This window comes from Danio aesculapii, chromosome 6 (genome assembly GCF_903798145.1).
Source record: "Danio aesculapii chromosome 6, fDanAes4.1, whole genome shotgun sequence".
In the NCBI taxonomy this organism is placed as follows: Eukaryota; Metazoa; Chordata; class Actinopteri; order Cypriniformes; family Danionidae; genus Danio; species Danio aesculapii.
The window spans coordinates 13,425,576-13,443,371 of record NC_079440.1 but is presented as its reverse complement, the minus strand read 5'-3'; the positions used below and the strand labels follow the sequence as shown (position 1 = coordinate 13,443,371).

General features: G+C 35.9%; 1 protein-coding gene across 2 annotated transcripts; it reads left to right on the top strand.

Annotated features, from left to right (window-relative positions):
* The first annotated feature begins 1,999 nt into the window (after positions 1-1,999).
* Positions 2,000-17,381, top strand: ola1 (Obg-like ATPase 1). 2 transcript variants are annotated; one of them, XM_056459574.1, is made up of 11 exons: positions 2,000-2,110; positions 2,711-2,811; positions 5,905-6,048; positions 6,150-6,277; positions 9,960-10,135; positions 10,519-10,599; positions 11,126-11,223; positions 12,061-12,201; positions 16,671-16,767; positions 16,872-16,994; positions 17,069-17,381. In XM_056459574.1, the coding sequence occupies exons 2-11, from the start codon at positions 2,711-2,713 to the stop codon at positions 17,168-17,170; spliced, it is 1,191 nt and encodes a 396-aa protein (XP_056315549.1). In that variant the 5' UTR covers positions 2,000-2,110; the 3' UTR covers positions 17,171-17,381. The 2 variants fall into 2 exon arrangements, with proteins under 2 accessions (XP_056315549.1, XP_056315548.1); XM_056459573.1 differs by lacking the exon at positions 2,000-2,110 and adding an exon at positions 2,519-2,637.
* Positions 17,382-17,796: the final 415 nt, after the last annotated feature.

Here is a 17,796-nt window from a genome sequence, read left to right as displayed (position 1 = left end):
TTTAAAGGTTTGAATGGTCTGGCACCTACTTACATCGGTGAGCTTCTTCACTGGCATATTTCATTGAGGCCAATCAGGTCGGAAAACCAGTTTCAGCTTGTTTCCAAATCCCAGTTCAAGAGTTCCCACTTAGACATGCTTGGCGTATAAAGCAGGTTTGGCATGCTGTCCCGGGAGAGAACCCTGAGCTCAGAGATATTTGAGTCCAGGGCTCCCGTCCGGTCGATAAGCATATCAGGAGATCCGAGATCAGGTAGGTCTCGAGAGCTCCCCCTTTAGAAAAGGGAGGAAAAGGAGGAGATGGGGTGGAAGGGGGGACTCTTCCAAATGAAGATAGAAACAGTAGGGAGAAAATGATCCATTTATAGTAAACCAGGATCACTCTGATTGGATTATTACTGATTACAGATGAGTGGCCAGACGTGCTCAATCATATCACGTGCTCCTCTCGAAATTAGTTTATGAAACTTCACTTAAAATCAAGAAGCGACAGGGCTTTTCTGTCACAGCCCCTCGTCTGTGGAATGGTCTGCCTTTACATATCAGGTCATGCTATTCTGTTGGTGCTTTTATGTCTCATTTAAAAAATCACCTCCTGTCTCTTGCTTTTTGATTGCAACTAATTAATTTTGATCTGTTTTGCATATTTTGTTTATAAGTATAGATTTTATATGTTGATTTTTTTGTAAAGCACTTTGGTCAACATCTGTTGTTTTTAGATGCGCTATATTAATAAAGCAAACAAACAAACAAACGAAAAACGAATATAACAATGGTTAAAGAAATAGAAATTTAAAAAAAAATTATCCACAAAGCATAATGTACAGCATTTCTACATCTAATGATTTTAAGAATTAACAGAGGAATCAAAATAAACTATTGTAATAATTGATACATATCTCAGATTTTTTGCTTTTTCAATAATTTCACAGTAGAAATAAAAAAAAATCTAAATCAATACAAAAAAATTGTTACTTTGGGAGATGACTTTCTGCAAATTTATGTTTGTGTCTGCAAGGTTTTGCCAATAAAACAAAGAGATTAACAATATATTCAAGACATTTGTTGTGTTTGTTTTTGTAATAAAAAATTGTCTTTTAATGTAAAATAATAACTAAGTTTTGTCTTTTCAAAAATATATTTTGCTAGATCCTTCCAGAAATTGTGTCCAACATTGCATTCAAAAAATAAATGACAAAGGCTCTCTTTATCTGCATTGCAGAAACCACGTATATCCTCTATGTCAATGTACTTTTATAATAAAGATTTTACTGGGAAATTGTATGTAGTATTTTAAAATGAATTTCCTTAATTGTATTGCTAATAGAGTATTTCAATGGGAGTTAACCAGGCTCTTTTCCAGTTAATATTAACTATAATAGAGTTCCAGAAAAAATTGCCTCTAGGAGTAATTTTATTTTGCTTCTGAAAAATATAACGAATGTGTTTGTTATTACACTTTTAACTCAACACCTTGTAAATGTAATTTTGGATTTACAACAGACAGAGAATTACAGCAAATATGATTTTTTTTAACAAGTTGAATAAGTTTAACAGGGATAGATTTAGTAACTGAATTAAATTCTGTAAACTGTATTGGGAAATTGTAGATAGACATGAATTGTATGTCTATTATGCCCGAAATTGTTAAAGTTTTAAAAGATGATTTATGTCTTTATTAAACCAATTTACTAAGACTAAAGTTTTATTTGAAGAGGTTATATGTCCGTTTCTTCCAAAAAAGGAGGTTAAAATTGTGAGAACACGTTTTTCAAGCAAGAAGAATGGAATCTGAAGAGTTTAAAGAGGATTTTAGAAATATTATAATCAATGTTAAAAATTTCAAGCCACATATTTGGTTAAAAGATTATGAGGATGGAATATACACAAGATTTTGTCACACCATTCCATATTTGTTTACGTCATCTTCTCTGCTTTTTCCCTAACGTCGTTACATCTTCAGCCGGTTCGACCAATCACAACGTGAGAATTCGGGACTCTTCCGGTATGCGCGTTCTTTCCGTTTCATCGGCCGAAGTGTGGAGCAGCGTGTGTTCATTTGAGCACAACGAAATTCTCCATCTTCTGACAGAGATAGTGTGAAATCAAGGTGATATAGACGTAATATTTACCATATTAATATATGCATCGCGTAGACGTGCTATGTTTGGCTATATGCTCAGTTTTGCTGCATATTGGCTCATTCATATAACCGGTATGCTAACCAGCTACACAGTAATGAACCAGGATGGTGGTTGTGGTGATGTTCTGGATGTCCATGTGTCTCCTTTTTGGCTTCCTAGTTACCAGTAAAGCTATCCTGGCTCTAATAACCTGACTGTCACTTGGCTGTAGTACAGGGATTTCAGTAATATTATATACTTATGCCTTCTCGTACTTGGGAGAGGACTATATTTAGCCTTTCATACAGTTAATATGGCCGGTCAACTTACACTCTCAGTGCGGGGGCTATTTTAAGAGCCTGGCCCCACATGTGTGACTGTCGTGAAATGGCAACTAGTTACTGCAGCTAGCTAGGCTAACGAAGCTACATGTTACTTGGCTTCTACAGTGTTTTAATTATTATGCCAATATCTATTTGAGTACTGGCAACATTTAACCATGGCTCCTAAAAAGGTGTGGTGGCTGCATGACCAGTTGGGTTGTTTGGCTAATTATGCCATGTAATGTTATGTCATTTTCTTCACAGATGCCTCCAAAGAAGGGAGGAGATGGACCAAAACCACCACCTCTTATCGGACGTTTTGGGACTTCCTTGAAAATTGGAATTGTTGGGCTGCCAAATGTAGGGTATGTGTCACTTCAAGCCATGTGCGCTGTATCTTTGGTTTGACAGCAGTAGAAGCAGTGCTGTCAGACTGATCAGTTGCGAATGCTGGATGTGGTTTTGTTTTATTTGTGCTTAACGCAAAGTTGTAATGCTGTATTGTATGAAATGTATTGAAGGATGATGACGTGATCCTGGGCCATTATGAGAATGACATCATCCTGCCATGAGGATGGACAGAGGTTTTAGAATGGAAACGAGGTTGCAGTTTGTTCAATTAGAAAGTCCAGACGTTCACAGTAAAAACCTAAAACATATTTTGACAGAGAATCTTTATGTTAACAGCATATAAAAATGTGTTTGCGTTTTTCACGACAACTAACCACGGAGTTAAGGGATCAGAAAAGTATCAATCTGCTAATGTGTTTTATATTTTAGATGAGGAAATATAAATGCATTATGGATTTGAACACAAATTAGAGTTTACTGTATACAACTTTGTGGATTATTTTTTAAGTTAAACTGCACAACCCAAAAGAAATAATACTAATCATCAGAATAAGTTTGGCTCTCTATAGAACAAAACAATTGTTCCATTATATTTTGCATTTATGAGGAAAAGATTCACAAATGTGATTTTGGTTAATCAAATTAAATTGCTTAACAACACTGACAGGCATTTTGGGTATTTTACAGTACTGTAAAATACAAGCCTACACAAACAACTTATAAGAAGGGTTTCGATATCTTTACTTGTGCAAAAAGAGTATTTTTAAAAGTCCCCTGATCTACTATAATATCTGTTAAGATTGTATACATCGGCCTCTTAACTATCCCATGAAGCAACAGGAGAGTTATGAAAGGTTTTAAAGTACTGCATGTCTGGATTTGATTAATACTGTAAAAAACATACTTTTGAGATGCGATTTCAGGTCATCAGGGTCTCTGCGGGTCATACATGAGGCTTCACATTTCTCTATTCATGTTAGATTTACTAAAGTAGTTTTATTTACATGGGAAGCATATTAAATGCAGGTAAAGTGTTGTTATGACATATTACTGACTGTGTGGTGTTATGACATATCTTTGGCAGTATTTCTGCAATTTTGGTGTCATTTATACAGTAATGTTATTAAAACTAAACATTACAATATAAAATATGCTCACTTTTGTTGACAATACATTAAGTGTAGCTGATATATTTATGTAAACATATAATTGGAGTTGTTGTATGTTTACATTTATCTGAATAAGATATATTCCTTTATTCATTTTCCTTCGGCTTAGTCTCTGATTTATCAGAGATCGCCACAGCAGAATGAACATCCAACTATGGTTGGGTCGATAGACTATGCAATCGTCCATCCCTGATAGCCGTTAGACATCTCGATGCTGAGCCAGCATCGCGATTCTCCACCCCGCCCCCGTTGCAGCAGCAACCCGCTCACTAAAATACACACTAAAGGCCCTGTTTACACTAATATGTTTTAAAATGGCATTTTAGAATGAAAACAATCCACTTCCACACTGGCGCTTAACCTAGCATTTTTGAAAAGATCTCTCTCTATACCGCTATAAACGCACCACACACACAGGCACGCGCTGCAGCATATGCGGACATCTGAGCTCCAGGCAGTCAGCGTGCTTTGAGCACAAAACCTAAGAATGCAGTGCACGTCGGTCAGTTTATCAAGGATGTACTGCTGGATCTCATCTCACTATAATTGTTAAACGTGATATTTAATTAATCTTGTCTCTGTCTAATGACTCTTCTGTCTTTTGAATTTATCAAGGAACGTGTCAGAGTGTCAGTATACTGCTTCAATCTTTCCCTATCACGCTTGAAATTTTAGCGAAAACTTCAGATACTGTTGGTTAGTTTCTGTTAGTTGTGCACCTTTTTTACCAAGTTTGTCGACGCCATTATAACGACACAGATCACTCTGCCTATTCATGCCAGAGTCCTGCGGAAAAAGTGATTGACAGGTGGTAATTTGTGTGTAACTTATCTGTACTTATTTATGATTTATGGGTTATGGGTAAAACAATGAACATGTGGGTCAGGTAGTTGAAACGGTAGGCTACAAATAAGTAATTAATTATGAATGAATTGAATTATTCATAAATAATTAATTCACTGCCACCTACGACAATTATGCCATCATCCAACGTGATGTTTCACATTAGACATCGTACGATGCCAAATTGGTCGACATCACCCAACCCTACCGACCTACTATTCCAGCATATGTTTTACACAGCGGATGCCCTTCCAACTGCAACTCAGTACTGGGAAACACCCATATACTCTCGCATTCACACACTTATACATTACGGCCAATTTCGTATATTTAATTTGGTTAATTTACCTATAGTGCATGTCTTTGGACTGTGGGGGAAACCAGAACACCCGAAGCAACCAAACTCCACAAAGAAATGGCAATTGACCCAACCGGGACTCGAACCAGTGACCTTCTTGTTGAGGTGACAGTGCTAACCACTGAGCCACAGAAAATCGAATAATACTTAATTTTACTAGATTGTATTTACTATGATTTTTCTCTTTCTAACAAAAATTAATTTGTGACAAGGGGTAAAATGTAGTAATCTGAAGGATAGTGGCAAAGAATAAAGATTTAAATGACAGTCGGAGCCAATATCCTAGTGGTTAGTGCGTCGACATATAGCACCCAGGTGCTCACGGTGACCCGAGTTCGATTCCCCGCTCGAGGTCCTTTGCCGATCCTTCCCCTCTCTCTGCTCCTCACGCTTTCCTGTCTGTTAATCTTCACTGCCCTGTCATTAAAGGTGAAAACCATAAAAAAATAAAAAGATTTAAATGACAGTTAGTTTGTTTTTTGAGTCTTTTAATTTGTGATCAAATAAGTATTATAAAAATATTAGGTACTGTTCCCCTGAATGACATTATTTGTGATGTTTTCTTTGTCATAACAGTAACATTCTATTGTAAAGAAAATATCTATTAAAGCTGTATTACACATTTTTTTTATATTCTTGAAAACCCCTTCTCTTTGAACTAAATATTTGAAATATTTGTTCATTATGTAAATCAAAGTTTCGCGTTTTTCATCTCAATCTATGTTTGTTTCGTCCAGAAAGTCAACATTCTTCAATGTTCTGACAAAGAGTCAGGCAGCGGCTGAGAATTTTCCTTTTTGCACCATCGACCCAAACGAGAGCCGTGTGCCCATTCCAGATGAGCGTTTTGACTTTCTCTGCCAGTACCATAAACCAGCCAGGTGCGTAGATACATGATACAATTACCAGCATTGTCTTGGTCAGCAGTGACACAATGTTTTTAATTTCCAATGTTGGTAATTTCTGTACATCTTTCCTTCAGTAAGGTCCCAGCGTTCCTGAATGTGGTGGATATTGCTGGCTTGGTAAAAGGAGCTCACTCGGGCCAGGGTTTGGGTAACGCCTTCCTCTCCAACATCTTTGCCTGTGATGCCATCTTTCACATGACCCGTGAGTAGAACTAGCTAATTGTTAAGGACAAAACACATCATTTTGATTATTGCAATAAAATGAATGTTACCTAAAATAAAATCTAAACTAGTATGTGTTAAAAAGCACAGTATGCATATTTTATTAAATTCATTAGCTATTAGAGCTCATTTTAAGGAGTTTTTTTCTAGTGCTTATATACTATTAATCTTTAGATGCTAATAATTATTTATTACTACATAAACAATAGGGAATAGTGCTTATTTATTAGATCCTTTTTAAACTACTAACAAAAGTAACAAAAATGTACTTGTTTTTCATTTCTAAACAAATTGTATCAAAGTACACATATTAGAATGTTATAAATAAGGATTTGTATCTAATGAATAAATATTAGTATGTAATAAAGTTCTATAAAATTCTATTCAATAGATATGAGTATCTGTTAAGTAGGGGTGCAACGGTTCAATCTACCCACGGTTCGCTATGTATCATGATTTTATGGCCCGTTTCCACTGAGTGGTACGGTACGGTTCGGTTTGGTTTGGTACGCTTTTATAGCCGTTTCCACTGTCAAAAAGCGTACCGAACCGAACCGTACCGTACCACTTTTTCGGCACCCTTTCGAAAGGGTACCAAAGACGTGAAAGGGTACCAAAAGGCGGAGCTAGACGCGCAGCTGAACGCTATTGGTTTACAGAGATACGTCATTCGCTTACGCAACAAGCCAGAATGAAAACAAAAAACCCGCCATGTTTGAAATACACAGCCGACGAGCCGAGACATTACAGCGGAATGATATATACATATAATAACGAGCCATGGTCGACATGGGCTCAAACAAACCTTGTCGTCGTCTTGATAAGCAGCCACAAAGCCAAGAAGAAGAGCAGATTTACCCTGTGCCCCGTAGTTTTTAACGAGGCAGTCTGAGGCGCGAGCGGTTTCGCTTTCTTGCTAGCGTTCGCGCGCGTCTCTAACATTATATCTGAAATAACAAACTTCTTGAGCTGATGATAATTACCTGCGCTTGATTATTGATGTGCTTTTAAAACCCGATCCTGTCAGACACCGACAAACGCGAGAGTGAAGCGTGAAGAAACAAAGGAGAAGCCGGAAAAAAAGGAGCACATTATTTTTTCGGCAAACATGAACAAAATGTATAACTAACTTATTATCTTCACATTTTGGACTATTATGAACTCAGATTGACGGAATTACTGTCTAACAGAAGCTACGTGTGCTGCGGAAGATTACAGACACAGATGAGAGGTTTTCACTGACTACGCTATAATTTGTATTGTTTTGAACCTAAATACGGACGAAAATGTCTGCTGTGTGTATTTCTTCTGTAGTTGGTAACATTTCGGAGACTGCAAGGGGCTGTATGCGTCTATATATGTTCATTTATTTAGTTATTTAATATACTTACAGACGTTACAGTAGGCTGTTTCGCACTGTCATTGATCTGCAGTTATAATCAACTCATGTTCATTGAAAAATTACTAATAAACATTTATACACAAGCATTTATGTGTATGAAGCATCTGTTGTGTGAGAAGAGCTTCTCATATGATATATAAGTGACCCATACAGCTTAATTGTAGACATTTCCTCGAGCGAGAATGACGTCGACTGAAACTGTCTGTCATACACCACGCCCACCAAAAGGGTACCCTTGTTAGTGGAAACGCAAGCCTGATAAAGGTGACCCGTACCAAACCGAACCAAACCGTACCGTACCGGTCAGTGGAAACGAGCCATTAGGGTCGCTGTTTCAGTACGGTACGGTTTGTGCTATGCTTAAAAGAAAATGCCTACAGAAGAATTCAAAAAACAATAAGCATATTTATTGGGTAGCAAACGCCACACAATGCAACAGCTTTACACATGACTGTAGATTTGCATGTTTTCACATTAATTAAATAAAAGTAGGGCATTTTGAAAATTGTATGTTCAAATAAAGTGCTAAAGAAAATAGAGAAAAAGCAAAAATTTACCAATTTTCTATTTTACATCTCGACTCGACAGTCAACATATCTTAACAATCAAGCACTTTTAAAGTATTGATTACTTCTGTTTACATTACCAAGGCAACAACGCATTTATATTTGATTTCTTTATGATTTTGTTATGATTCCAGAGAGCTCCGTTGCACTTATCAGCGCCATCGTAGTGAATGAAACTTAAGCAAAGAGAGAGCGTTCGGCTCTTCTCTCTTAATTCAGCGGGAACAGTCAGTCGAGAAGAAAACAGTTCTTAGCAGACATCGGGTAAACAGAGTGAATAGTGAGAGTGATCGGGCGCAGAAGAACACCCAGCAGAAGCGGGACTGAAGTAACTGACCTGCATCCGCGTCCGTATGGGATGCTTCTGGGTCTGGACACGGACCTAGATCCGCCTGTTAATGACCACTGATCTTGGCTATTATAGCAACAACAACAAAAAACGGCATTCGTTATGTTTTTGTGTCTGTCTGAATTTATATTGAGTGTCTGTTGAAACACTGACAGCAATGTGCTGTGATTTGGCCTCACCTGCACACTTGTGCTTTATCTCCTTCACTTGCCATGCTAAAACGCACAGAAACTCCACACACACACTGACACATGATGTCAGCAACAGATTTACATACTAGATTTGCACATTCACGTGCAATGCTTGTGAAAGGTAATCAGAAGCATACAAAGGCGGAGCTGCTTTGTTGCCGTTGTTTTTTTTAACAAGCCAATATTAATAATGCATATTCTCAACCTCAGATGACAGGGTGAACCGAACTGTGGGAAGACAACGGGACGATATGTTTTTTAACAGATAACCGTTGCATCCCTACTATTAAGTACCAGTATCTAATAGTTAAGTGTTGGCAGCTGCCTGTATTTAAAAAAAGAAACTCGAGTAATTAATGAATAACTATTCAATTTTTGAGTATTCATCTGGAGTACTAGACACAATTTAAAAAGCATTTTAAGCACTAGTATTTTAAAGATGAAAACAACTATTGATAAAACTGTCGCAAACAGTTGATAAAACCCCAAATATCTTGATCCAGAGCTGAAATACTTGGTAAAATTAACATCATCAGAAGCCAGTCAAAAAATCAAATGCAACATTTTTGTAACGATCAACCAATGATGGCATAAAGACCGCCTTCTGATGATTGACAGACACCCTCCCATTAGCATGTTGAGCTGAGGAAAAGTAAATGCGCAACTAAGGTCAAGAATGAATAAACGCTTAAGGGGGGGGGGGGGGGATGTAAATATACATTTATTTATTTAATTGCATATTTATTGTTTTATTTATGCAGGAATTTATAGATTTATTTACTTATTTATTTATTTATATATTTGTATATTTATTTATTTACTTATTGTTTTTGTAGGTTTGGGCTTCCATAGTTTATTACTATGTAGTTAAAGTATATTTGACTCCCAAATTTTATTTACTTATTTATTTACTTTTATTGGTACTCATTCTGGATTCTCATATTTAAATATTTTGTATATCCAAAGTAAATGGCTCTATGTACCAGACATTACCAAGTCATTTTGGAATGACTTGGAAAAAAAAAAGAAATTGTATCCTCTGTAAATCTGGAATTTATTTATTTTTTTCTGGGAAACCTGGGGGCTTGTTCCATTATATTTCTTATTTTAAACAGAATTAGTCTGTTAATATACATATGTAACTGTGTGTGTAGGAGCTTTTGAGGATGAAGATATTATCCACGTGGAGGGCTGTGTTGATCCAGTGAGGGATATTGAGATCATTCATGAAGAGCTGAGGATGAAAGACGAAGAGATGATCGGGCCAATCATAGATAAGCTGGAGAAAACCGCTGTCAGGGGCGGAGACAAAAAACTCAAGCCTGAATATGTGAGTGAACTATAAATCCCACTCTATCAAATTCTGTCCATTTGAAAAATTAAAAGCTTTATACATTAAATGGATAGTTCACCCAAAAATGAAACCTGTTTGAGTGTCTTTCTTCTGTTGAATTCATAGGAAGATATACTGAAGAATTTTGGAAGAAATAGTAAATGACTTCCATAGTATGTTCTTACTATGGATGTCAGTGGCCGCTTTCTTCAAAACATTTTTCACAATACCTTATTTTGTGTTCAACAGGAGAAAGAAATTCATAAAAGTTTAAATATTGAATTTGAGTGTGAGTAAATTATGTTTTTTCATTTTTTTGTGAGCTATATCATGAACTGACTGTTTTCATTTCATTTATGTTTTTATTTTTTCGCTTGCAGGACATCATGTGTAAAGTAAAGTCCTGGGTGGTTGATGAAAAGAAACATGTCCGTTATTACCATGAATGGAACGACAAAGAGGTTCAAATATTTTTTTAATTTCCTTTTTAATCTGTTTAGTGTTCTGCAACAGAAGCGACGATAACAAATGATAATAAATGTATTTACACTTTAATCACCCCAGAGCCAGTGTTGCATTGCCTTGTAAAAAGTTCTGTAGATAACACAAGCTCAGTGCATTGTCATGTTTAATTTTAAGAGATAATGTCCATAACCCATGTGTGTGTTTTTAATATGGTTAAATAGGACTACAGAGAATGTTGGAAACATTAAACATCATTACACATCACAGGAAAACTACCCCTGCATCTATAAAACTTAATTCATTAATCAAACAATTTATTTATTTTAATTTTTGGTTCACTTATATTCTCCATTAATCCAGAAATCAAATGAAAGATCTTTTTTTTTCTGATTTTGCCATTTTTTTTTCTGCCTGGGCAAAAAAAGTGTATCATCACTGCCGAACTCTGTACAAACCTGGGAAGTTTTTTTTCTTTGCTCAGATTAAGGTTTTGGCTAACTGTTTTTTTGATTTGTTTTTCAGATTGAGGTCTTGAATAAGCATCTGTTCCTGACCTCCAAGCCAATGATCTACTTGGTAAACCTCTCAGAGAAAGATTTCATCAGGAAAAAGAACAAATGGTGAGATTACATGTTTATCTGCTGTTAGTGAATACTTTTAGTGATGGTATTAGATGGTATTCTTTTTTTCATCTTTTAGATTTAATTGCAAGAGCACAGTTGTATCATCTAGAGCAGGCATGTCCAAGCTCGGTCCTGGAGGGCCGGTGTCCTGCAAAGTTTAGTTCCAACCCCAATCAGATACACCTGGGCTAGCTAATCAAGCACTTACTAGGCTTTCTAGAAACATCCTTGCAGGTGTGTTGAGGCAAGTTGGAGCTAAAATCTGCAGGACACCGGCCCTCCAGGACCGAGTTTGGACACCCCTGATCTAGAGCATGTTATTAGTAACGTGAATATAGACCAGAATCGTGTGATTGGTTATAAGGCTCCATGCTGCAAAACATAGACTTTAAAGGGATTGTTTACCCAGAAAAAAAGTTCTGCTATTTACTCATTCTACACTTGAGCGCTTCTTTCTTCTATTGAACACAATGAAAGGTATTCTTCAAACAAAATAGCCATTGACTTCTATAGTATTTTTTGTTCCTACTATAGATGTCAAAGGCTGCTTTTTTCCAACATTTTTCAGAAAATATAATGATAATAAAGAAAAAATTAATGATAATGTGAGTGTGAGCAAATGTTGCGAAATGAAATTTTTGTCTGTTTAAAGGTTTAATATAACTTTTACTTCAATTGCAAAAACCTTAATAAATTAGTTGAAAAGTACCCAACCAATTAACCGGCCTTATCTCAATTTGCTTGTGCATTTTTTTGTGCCATATTTGCCACAAGCTCCCATTAAATTATGTTTTAGACCCCTAAATAAAGCGTTTGCTGTCTTTTCTTTTATAGGTTGGTTAAAATCAAGGAGTGGGTTGACGCTCATGATCCAGGTGCGCTGGTCATCCCGTTGAGTGGTGGTTTTGAGAGCAAGTATCAAGATATGTCTGACGAAGAGAAACAGAAATATTGTGAAGAGAACAAAACACAGAGGTTAGACTTTGCTACAGTAGCACAACACTATTCATTGCATTACTTAAAGGGTTAGTTCATCCCAAAAATAAAAATTCTGGTATTAATTACTCATCCTCATGTTGTTTCAATTCCCTAAGACTGTTGTCTCTCATCAGAACACAAATTAAAGGTGACCTATTATGCCTCTAATTACAATAAGTCTCTGATTTCCCCAGAGTGTGTATGTGAAGTTTCAGCTCAAAATACCCAATAATGATTTATAACTCTTTGAAACTGTCCCCTTTATGCTTTGATCTTAGTTGTGCAATTTTGGTGACTGTCGCTTTAATTTCAAATGAGATCGTGTTCTTCTCAAAAGAGGGCGGAGCTACAAATGCCTGTGTGTCAGCATAGTGGCAGATTCAAAAACAAGACTAACCTCCTTTGCTAATGAGGAAGACTAATGGGCGGGGCTTTCCCCCTCTGATGACGTGAGCAAAGGGAGAGTCCCAATCAAAGTGTTTCTGCGAACCTTTTTCATGAAGTGTGATTATAAAAAATAAGATTAATACTTTACCATTTAGAAGCTGGTTATACTCACAGACTGCTGCCCCACAACTGTGTTTAAACCCTTTATAAAAGGGATTTTTTTTTTGCATAATAGGTCCTTTTTAAGATATTTTACATGCAATCGAAGAGCTCTCTCATCCTTCATTGATAGAAATGGTCTTGAAATCCAGAAAATGAATCAAAAGCATTGTCAAAACATTCCATGTGACTTCAGTGGTTAAACTGTAATCATATAAAGCTTTAAGAACACGTCGGTGCGCCAAAATAAAGTATAAAAATTTGTTTGCCTGTCATGTCAGGTTAAGGTACATGTTTACTGCGGGCAATATGACATTAGCTATGTTTCCATCCAAAAATGCGAGTTAAATTTATGCGCAAAACTGGATTATCGCATAAAAGATGTGCAAATGAAGCAGCGTTTCCATCCAAAGCTACCAAAATTGTCACTTCCTGATTAAATGGTGCCAAATATCAACAGTAAAAATGGAATTTGCTGTGGTAGGAGAAGCTGCGTGAATCTTTTCTTTATTGAATAAATGACTTGCACCTCAGAAGACAATCATGACACGCAGTGAATGCGTGGTGGCATTTGAAAACGTGAGATGCAGAGCACTGACTCTCTTGGTCATTAATATAATAACACTAATACTGAAATAGTTAACCTCCTAGGGCTTGAATGTCCACAAATGCGGACAGCACATTTTAGCTCTTAAGTGGCTATTTAAAATACTTTGAATGTTTTATGTTTTGTTACAGACATAGTGTCATCCTGCAACTGTTTTGCAGCATATGAAATGTCCCAAACACTATTTTTAACTGTCCAAAATGGGAAAAATTGTTGTTTTTACTCTCTGATAGTCAAAGCAAGTTAAAAAAAAAGTCTATGTTAAATATGCATTAAAAAAATCAGAAAAAGTGTTAAGTAAATTCGGACCACGCGTCCACATATATGGACATCATTTTTTTTAAAAGTACATTATATATAAGATGATACTTGGATTTTTATTCTAATTAGATTCCAATAAGCCTAAATAGCAAAGAGAAATAAAAACTGCATACAGTTTAAATGTAAAAAAAACACATGCAGAAAGAGGTTATGGTGTTTCAGAATAACCAAAACAACATTTCAAATGTTTTACAATGTGTTCAGCCTGCTGGTTTGTCCATTCACACACATTTTACCATCACATGACTTATTTTAAATGCACATACTGGAATTAGCCCGGTAAAAGTATTTCCATTATAGTTTATGTGCAACTTTTCTTACCTAATAAAAAGTTTATCCTACTCAGTTATGCGCATTTATGCGTTTTGATAATTTATGCGCATCTTGGCATTTCCATCAACTGATTTTTTTTGTTTATTTTTTATGCACATATCCAAAATGTACATAAAAAAGGAGGTTGGAAACGTAGCTATTGTGTGTTGCGTCACTGACTCTAATTGACACCATATTGACCATAGTAAAGGTGCAAATTGGCCTGACATGTAAGAGAAGACTTTTTTTTTTTTGGTGCACAAACGTGTTCTTGGAGCTTCATTTAAAACCTTCATACATGGAATACTCAATTAGCTGGATTTGGTTATTGAAGATTTGACATGATCCAGGATCGTTTCGTTCTTCAAAAATCATTTGAAGTTGAGTAGTTGTCACAGCATATAAACAACTTCATATAAACAGGATTATCAGGTCATTTCAAGGAAAGGTAATACTGAAAGTGAGTCCTGAATAGGGATGAGAACCAAAGCTCGTTACTTTATCGGTTTAGGTGCTACATTATAAAAGACTGAAGTATCGTTAAGCTCTGACGTTAATGGTTCTGCTATCGATACTGGATAATTATTGCTGAATAAACATAACCTACAGTAGCATAATTTAACTGACCATTCTTTTCTTATTTGTAAATTTGATATTCGTCTGCACAGTTGGCAATCTCACATGAGAAATGCTCGTATTTCTGGCGAGCGTGTCAAGTATAAAAGCCTTCACAGTTCTTGGCTACGCGCGCGCATTCAGTGGAGGCTTGCGCTAAGCGCACGCACATACCTCGCGGCACAGACTCACGCACACACAGCTCGTAAGCTTGTGAATTCAACCAAACAGGTTGTATTTCCCGAGTGGACAGCGAAAATGCCCGTTGTATCAAACGCAATAAGTTGTTTTCTTGATTAAGCGGAAACGCAAGCAATCTGGCTAAGTGAAAGTATCTTTCAAAAGTGAATTAACTGCAATGGAAAGTATTGAAAAGTTTTTGACTGCCTAGCTACTAATGCTAACGTTACGTTATCCACATCATTATGCCAGCAGTCAATCACCTAAGTAGGTGTAATAAACACATTCGGTTAAAATGAAAACAGTATTTTTTTCTGCAGTAGCCTAAATGAATCTTAAACAATAAAAATGCTTTTAAATCAGCTGTATTCACAAATATAGCCTATGAATAGCCTAATGATAAACTATATGCTTATTAATAAGTAATAAACAGCTTATTTTTAATGCAATTGCAAACTGATTAAAAGCACAGTTAACTCCCAAAACACTGTTATGTGAATGTGTTAATGAAAAATCATAAACATTATCAATGTTTATTTTCAACTGCAGGGAGCACAATAAACCAAGAAAGATCCTGACTTCTGCCAGATAGTCAAACATGTTGATTTTTCTCCAGAAGAATGGTTAAAAATGGAGTAATTTTCCTTCAAACCATTGTACATTCTTTTACTAGGAAAAAAAATATCATTTGTTTTTACAATTATTGGTTTTGTTTTATTTTACCTTAAAAATGTAATAATAAAATAAAGTGTTGTTAATTCTGTTCAATTAGTTTTTTGTTTTTTTATTAAAAAACACTACAAAAAGTACCGATAAGAGAACCGTTAAAGTACCGAACCGATAAGTGGTATTGATAAAAGTAGTAATACTGTTAAAACCTTAATGATACCCATCCCTAGTCCTGAATGCTGATATTTTCTGATATACAAAACAGGGGTGTTCTCTCCCCAAGGGCTTCAAAGAGAACATTTATTAATATGGACTTTTTAGATACAAATGCGTACTATTTTAAGGTACCAGTTTTATTGCAATTTGTGTATGATAATAGATATGGCCAAATTTATTATTTTTTTATTATTTAAAGGAAAGGAATAATAATTTATGCAGTCCTGTACATGCTTTGACAATTTAAATGCCGGTGATTTGATGCTTCACAAAAGTTTTAGACACCTTTACCTATATCAATATGCTTTGTTGATGCAAAATTAAAGCAGCTATTTATTAAGAACCTTGAATAGGCTACTATAATAAAGAAAAGTAAAACTATATAAATTGCTAAACACTCTTGACACATGAAAGTTTAAAGCCTGCAGCTCACAACAAAAGTAGAAAGTTATTGCGTATCATAGTTAACAAAAAATTTACTACGAATTTTGTGTAATTTTGCTCACATGGATAATTGAATATTAATCAGATGATGTCATTACGCTGCTGTTCTGTCAGCCAATCGTTGCATTGCTGATCATGATTTCGAGGATAGATAGATCAGTCCTTCACAAAACATGCAGCGATCTCAGATCAGTTCATCCAGACATTTTAATCTGATTCACTAACTTGTTTGAAAAACCAAATTAGCCAGAGATCAGTTATCAAGATTAAAAGATCCAGGATCTGCCAAATCATCTTAGATCATTTAGGCAAGGTACGACGGATGGACCCGAGTTAAACCATTTAAGTAACATGGAATGTTTTGACAATGTTGCTTTTCTGGACATAAACAACTAAGGACTGTTGCTATCTATGGAGGATGAGAGAGATTAAATAGCGTTCTACAGATGAACAAAGGTCTCGGCAGAATGAGTTATTAATAACAGAATTAATTTTTTTTGCTTGAACTAACCCCTTTAATCATAACTTTGTTTACATTTTAAATCATTTGTTTCAGTATTCTGACTAAGATCATCAAGAGTGGGTATTCAGCCTTGCAGCTGGAGTACTTCTTCACAGCAGGACCTGATGAAGTTCGTGCATGGACCGTCAGGGTGAGCAAAACAACTAAGACGCATGTCCAGAAATACATTTAAAAGCTGTAAATATTTCTACTTCACTATTTTAAATGTTATGCTTGTGTTTGAACAACTTGCAGAAAGGCACCAAGGCGCCGCAAGCAGCTGGAAAGATCCACACAGACTTCGAGAAAGGCTTTATTATGGCTGAAGTCATGAAGTTTACAGACTTTAAGGAGGAAGGAAGTGAAAACGCAGCTAAAGTAAGACTGGGAGAAACTGGTGGGAATTGTTAACCGATGAATGCTGAACTGATGATGTTGTGAAATGTTTCCAGGCTGCAGGGAAATACCGACAGCAGGGCCGAAACTACATTGTGGAAGATGGCGACATCATCTTCTTCAAATTCAACACACCTAATCAGCCCAAGAAGAAGTGAAGCCATTGCGCGATGACCGATGGATCTGCGGCACCTGCTGAGTCTCTTAAGGCATTGGAACATTCAAAACACAATCATACCTGGAGGATAAGTTAATTTTTTTATTTGATTATTTTGGCTTATGGCTGAAGTAAATATAATGTCCAGTCTGCTTACACAAGCTGCATGTCACACAGCAGTTTATTCTAATAAAACACTTACTCTGACCAAAGGGTTTTCTGTTAAAAGTTCTTTCCTAATTGTCTCCTATGTGATATTGACTGTTTGTTAATCCTAATTTGGGAAATCGGGTTATTTGCCCTGAAAAAAGTAGGTAATTAAGGTAAAAGAGAAACAAAAGAGTCACTCGCAGGTCAATTTGACCCACATAACTTTATCATAAAATTATGAAAAACACTAAATGAAATATTATTACACTTGTGCGATTTTAAAATATAGGTTGTTTTCTGTTAAGTAACCCATTTTTAGCCATCTAGCTTCAAGTATGTGGTAATGAGTTTTAAAACCACGTATGTCAGAAGTTATTTTCTTCATATAGAGCTATGAGACCATCTAGTGACAAGAATGATGAAATTTCATGCTAGATTATTTTTTTTCCCCACAAGAGTCCAGCAAAAACACCCAAT

Bases quoted from the DNA above. Each gene is read 5' to 3' on its own strand.
- ola1 (XM_056459573.1), top strand. The intron at 6,278-9,959 runs GTGAGTAGAACT...CTGTGTGTGTAG, and splicing joins TGCCATCTTTCACATGACCC to GAGCTTTTGAGGATGAAGAT. The intron at 10,136-10,518 runs GTGAGTGAACTA...TTTCGCTTGCAG, and splicing joins AAAAACTCAAGCCTGAATAT to GACATCATGTGTAAAGTAAA.